We start from the raw sequence: 5,009 nt of genomic DNA, 5'->3' as shown, positions 1-5,009 counted from the left end.
CCGGACAGCGGGGGCCCCTGGGGGGCAGGGAGGAGGCCGGGCGAGGGGAGGAGGAGATCGGCGGCTGGCAGCCGCTCAGGCCTCGCCATAGGAGCTGGGGGGTGGGGGGGGTGGAGGAGACCGAGGACGGGGAGGGAATTGGTGGGCTTGGTGGCTGGCAGCCACTCAGGCCGCGCTGCCGGTGTCCGGGGGGGAGGCTTACATGCTGCTGCTGCTGCTGCTTCCTCCTCCTCCTGCTCTGCGTGGAGCTCTTCCCCCCCCCCCCAAGTATTGCGGGTCCCCTTTCTTGTACTCTTATAGTGCCAAAGTCTGTTTTGGTCACTTAGGGAATTGTGGGAGCCATCCAGGCATGCAGTAGATCAGGCAATCAACCTACTTCAGTTTCTGATTTGTTTCAGTTTCAGCTGTGGTTTTTGAAGTTTTTCTGGCTTGATTTCAGTTCAGGCCAAAAAAGGGGTTTCTAACCAGTTTGGTCCACCTCTGGAACCGGTTCCGTTCCTCTCCAGACAGGAAAACTTAAATTCTGTTCATGTTGTGGTGCTTGTTTGAAGTGTGGGATGGAATAACGGGTCTAGCTTGTTTTAAATATCAGCCTCAATATTAAGAAGCATGCATGAAATCAGAAATAATGCTAACATTTGCAATTAGTGTGATTCTCTCCTTAACCCTTAAAGTAATAGACCGTGGTTGTGCTGGAATGCTGTCTGGCTTACATGGTTTTAAAAGGGGGCCAAACAGATTCATGGGGTGGGAGAAACCAACAGTTACTTGCCATGTTGACCAAATAGAACCTCCATATTTAAGGGCAGTATGCTGCTCAGTATCAGTTGCTGGGGGCTACTGCATGCATGGGGACCTGCAGCTAAAGGTGCCACAACATAAAACAAGCTGTTAGACTAGGTGGACCTTTGGTCTCATCCAGCAGGGCTCTTCCGCTAATCAGAACCTCCATGTTTGGGGGCAGTCTGCCTCTGAAATACCAGATGCAACAGGGGGGAAAACTATTGTTATTATGCACTGCTTGTGGGATTCGTAGAAGCAGGGGTAATTTCCTGCAGGAGCGCGCAGGAGCGGAGCTCTGGCAGTAAAGAGCCCAGGGGGTGGGCACATGCAACAAGCCCCACCCCCTGCTCCCAGCAGCCCTCAGTCAGAGCAAGAAGCTGCCAGGTAAGTTGCAGAGCCCCCCCCCCCAGTCCAGAACAGTCCAGTGGCACCTTTAAGACCAAGTTTTATTTAGGTACAAGCTCTCCCTCCTCTGTTAGGGCAGATCTGCATGTCCCCACCCCCCCAATAGCTAGCAATCCAAAACAGTCCGGTGGAGCCTGAGCGGTGGGTGTTGCCTTCTGACACACTTCCGGTGATGTCAGTGTGTGTGGCATATGCAAATAAGTTATGCTAATGAGTTATGCTAATGAGCTCCTGCACCTCTTTTTCTACAAAATGACCCCTGCGTAGAAGCGTCAGACTGGCCAATGTGCAAAACAGGACACTTCCTTAACAAAGAATGCTTTCTTCTGTTCTTATGCCTCCCGGTTTCCATTATCCTTAAAAAGAAATAATCCAAAATGTGTGTGTGTTTAAAAAACAGAGTCTGCTAGATGTTAGTTACATACTCACAATTCCTTCAAATTGCAGCAAGTGTATTACCACCCCTCTCTCCTTTTCTTTTCTTGCTCTGAACTAGTAACTTGAATTTTTAAAATCTTTCCTAGTAATGATTCCCCATTCTGTCCTGATTCAAGGATCACTCATAAAAGTTTGGTTTGCGTAACGGTACGGGAGTCTCTGACTCTGATTTCTCATCTGCCTCACAGGTCGGGTGCGAATCTTCCAGGGCGCCTCTCTTCGGATCGACCAACTGCGTGCCGAGGACCAAGGCTGGTACGAGTGCCGGGTGCTCTTTCTGGACCGACCCAACAGCGACGATGAGTTCCTGAACGGCACCTGGATCCACCTCACTGTCAATTGTACGTGTAGGATACTTCAGGGGATTTATTTACGTATTGCGTTTTCAGCCAAAAAGCCGGCTCATGGAGCCACTTGCATCAGTTTAAAAGCGGTGGTGGTGGGGAAAGTGCCGTCAAGTTGCAGCCGACACTGTAGGGCGAGGGTCCCCAACGTGGTGCCCATGGGCACCACGGTGGGCACTGACACCATTTCTGCTGCCCACCAAGAGTTTTTAGAAAGTGGGTGGGACCAGGTGGGGGCTTCCGATTGGCTACTGGAGATCCGATGAGTTGTGCAGATTTTTAAAAATGTTGCTTTGGCAGCAGTTGCCCCATAACACAAGGATCTTCACTGTGTGAGTCCAGTTAAGCCGCAGCAACCATTTTGTGGCTCGCTCCGCCTCCAGTGGCAGCCATTTTGTGGCTGTGCTCCACCAGGTTGTGTCAGAATTCCAGAGGTGCCTGCAGGCTCAAAAAGGCTGAAGGCCTCTGCCGTAGGGTGTCCAAAGCAAGAGATGGACACAGATGGTTTGCCCTGCCTCTTTGTAGCAGCCCTGGAATTCCTTGGTGGTCTCCCATCCAAGGACTAACCAGCGCCGACCCTGCCTAACTTCCAGACTTGATGAGATTGGCCTATCCCGGGCCAGTCAGGTCAGGGCATTAAAACCCGTACAGATAGTATGAGTTTAGACAGTTGTTCAAAGATGACATTTCTCAGGGAGACTGGGGTCTAGGCAGGGTGTAAACATGCCTGGCTGCTACTGCTTTGGAGGTCAGTGAGAGCCTGTTTGGTGTAGTGGTTAAGAGCAGCAGACGCTAATCTGGAGAGTCCAGTGTTCCCTCTAAGCTGAGTTAGTGTGAGCTAGCTCACAGTTTTTTAAAGCTTCCGGCTCACACATTTTTGTCCTTGCTCAGGAAGGGTGGCTCCACCAGAGCACACTAATTTATGCAGGAGCCAAATCGCTCGCTCACAACTTTAATGCCAGTCGCTCACAAAGTAGAATTTTTTGCTCACAAGGCTCCATAGCTTAGAGGGATCATTGCTGGAGACCCGGGTTTGATTCCCCACTCCTCCAAATGCAGGCAGCTGGGTGACCTTGGGCCAGTCACAACTCTCTCAGAGCTGTTCTCTCAAGAGCAGTTCCCTCAGAGCTCTCTCAGCCCCACCTATCTCACAGGGTGTCTGTTTTGGGGAAGGGAAGGGAAGGCGATTGTAAGCTGCTCCGAGACTCCTTCAGATAGTGATGGGCAGGGTATAAAACCAAGTCATCTTCTTCCGTGTGTTCTGGCTAGGGGTCATTGGGAGTATGTGTGGGAGGGAGGGAGTTATGAATTTTCTGCTTGGGCAGGGGGTTGGACTAGATGGCCCTGGAGGTCCCTTCCAACTCTACGATTCCATGCTCTCAAGCAGTGTACCTGGGATGCTGGGGACAGAGAGCATTGGAGCACTGCTGCTTTCGTGCCTTGCTTGCGAGTTTTTAGAGGAACCTGGTTGGGCTCTGTCCCAGCCGGCCGCTGCAGTAGATGACCTTTTGTCGTTGTATGCAAAGCTGCTCTTCTGTTTTGAATGGAAACAGCATACCCAGGTCAACATGTGCCACCGTAAAGGAGAGAAATTGGCCCCGACACTACCTTCACCCCAGACTGTAAAACTTTGGTGCAAACCAGAAGGCTTGGGTGGACTTTGAGACGGAGGCTGTTCCCTGACTGAGCAGTTTATTGGCATGGGTTTGTTTATCTCTTTTTAAAATGTTTTCTACCCCGGCCCTGTTTTTGCACACTGTGAGCATTCGCAAGAACAAGCAGTGAAAAGAAGGTGCAGGAAAGAAATGGAAAACAGGATAAGAAAAGTTACAGTGTCATTGATTTTTGTATTAAGGACGGCCTTGCTGAATTGGACAGCCGGGCATCTATTTTCCAGGTGGACGCTGCCGAGAAACTCGCAAGCAGGCCCAAAGAGAGGGCCTCTGTTGTTTGTCCCTCAGGGACTGAGGTGAACTGCCTCTGTCTATAGTGGTTCCACTTAAGTGTCATGTCTGCTGATAGGTCTGTTCTTTAAAAGGGGGGGGGATGTTACCTCAAAAGGGGCTCCTTCTACAGTTGATGAACAGGTATCCTTTCGCACCAAGGAACCATCCCTGGGCAGGGAGGGAGGGAGGAGGGCTCTTTTTTATTTATTCACAACGTACCTAGTACACATAAATAGGGGTCATTTCGTAGAAAAAGAGGTGCAGGAGCTCATTAGCATAACTCATTAGCATAACGTATTTGCATATGCCACACACCCTGACTTCACCGGAAGTGAGTCAGAAGGCAACACCCGCCGCTCAGGCTCCACTGGACTGTTTTTTAGCCACAAGGTATAGAGGGAACACTGTCTGGGGCAAGTGATGCTCTGTATTCTTGGTGCTGGGGGGGGCAAGAGTGGGAGGGCTTCTGGAGTTGTGGCCTTGGTGGTGGACCTCCTGATGGCCCCTGGGTTTTAGCCAGACACAGAGCATTGGACTGGATGGGCCACTGGCCTGACCCAACATGGCTTCTCTTACATTCTTCATAAGGGTCCATCTAGGCCCCATCTTTTGTTTCCAGCAGCAGGCAGCTTCATATCACCACTCAGCTCACTGGGTGACCTTGGGCCAGTCGTCCTCTCTCAGCCTGACCTGCCTCACAGGGTCGTTATGAGGATCAGACAGAAACAAACCACCTCCATTTGATCCATATCAAAACCTTGGGGAAAGGGTGAGATTTAAAAAAAAAATACAACAGCTAGATGTACATTCTGGACCCTGAGAGAACATAGAAGAAGAAGAAGAGATTGGATTTATACCCCGCCCTTCACTTGGCGTCTCAGAGGTGGGTGGGGCTGAGAGAACTCTGACACAAACTGCTCTTTTTCAAGAACAGCTGTGCCAGAACTGTGGCTTGCCCAAGGTCATCCAGCCAGGTGCAAGTGGAGGCGTGGGGAATCAAACCAGGTTCTCCCAGATCAGAGTCCTCACACTTAACCACTACACCAAACTGGTTCTCATAACATAATAAGAGCCCTGCATAACATAACATGAG

The 5,009-nt window shown here is 50.6% G+C and overlaps 1 protein-coding gene across 1 annotated transcript in view; it reads left to right on the top strand.

Moving 5' to 3' along the window:
* The window catches only part of IGSF9 (immunoglobulin superfamily member 9), a 99,288-nt gene that overhangs the window by 53,654 nt on the left and 40,625 nt on the right, over positions 1–5,009 (top strand). Inside the window, exon 3 of the mRNA XM_015424949.1 lies at positions 1,815–1,967. Coding sequence (XP_015280435.1) covers positions 1,815–1,967 — 153 coding nt within the window. The remainder of the gene's footprint in view (positions 1–1,814; positions 1,968–5,009) is intronic.

Source organism: Gekko japonicus, unplaced genomic scaffold (genome assembly GCF_001447785.1).
Source record: "Gekko japonicus isolate JY-2015 unplaced genomic scaffold, Gekko_japonicus_V1.1 scaffold1787, whole genome shotgun sequence".
Classification (NCBI taxonomy): domain Eukaryota; kingdom Metazoa; phylum Chordata; class Lepidosauria; order Squamata; family Gekkonidae; genus Gekko; species Gekko japonicus.
Note: the sequence above shows the minus strand (reverse complement) of the source record. Positions and strands in the feature narration are given on the sequence as shown.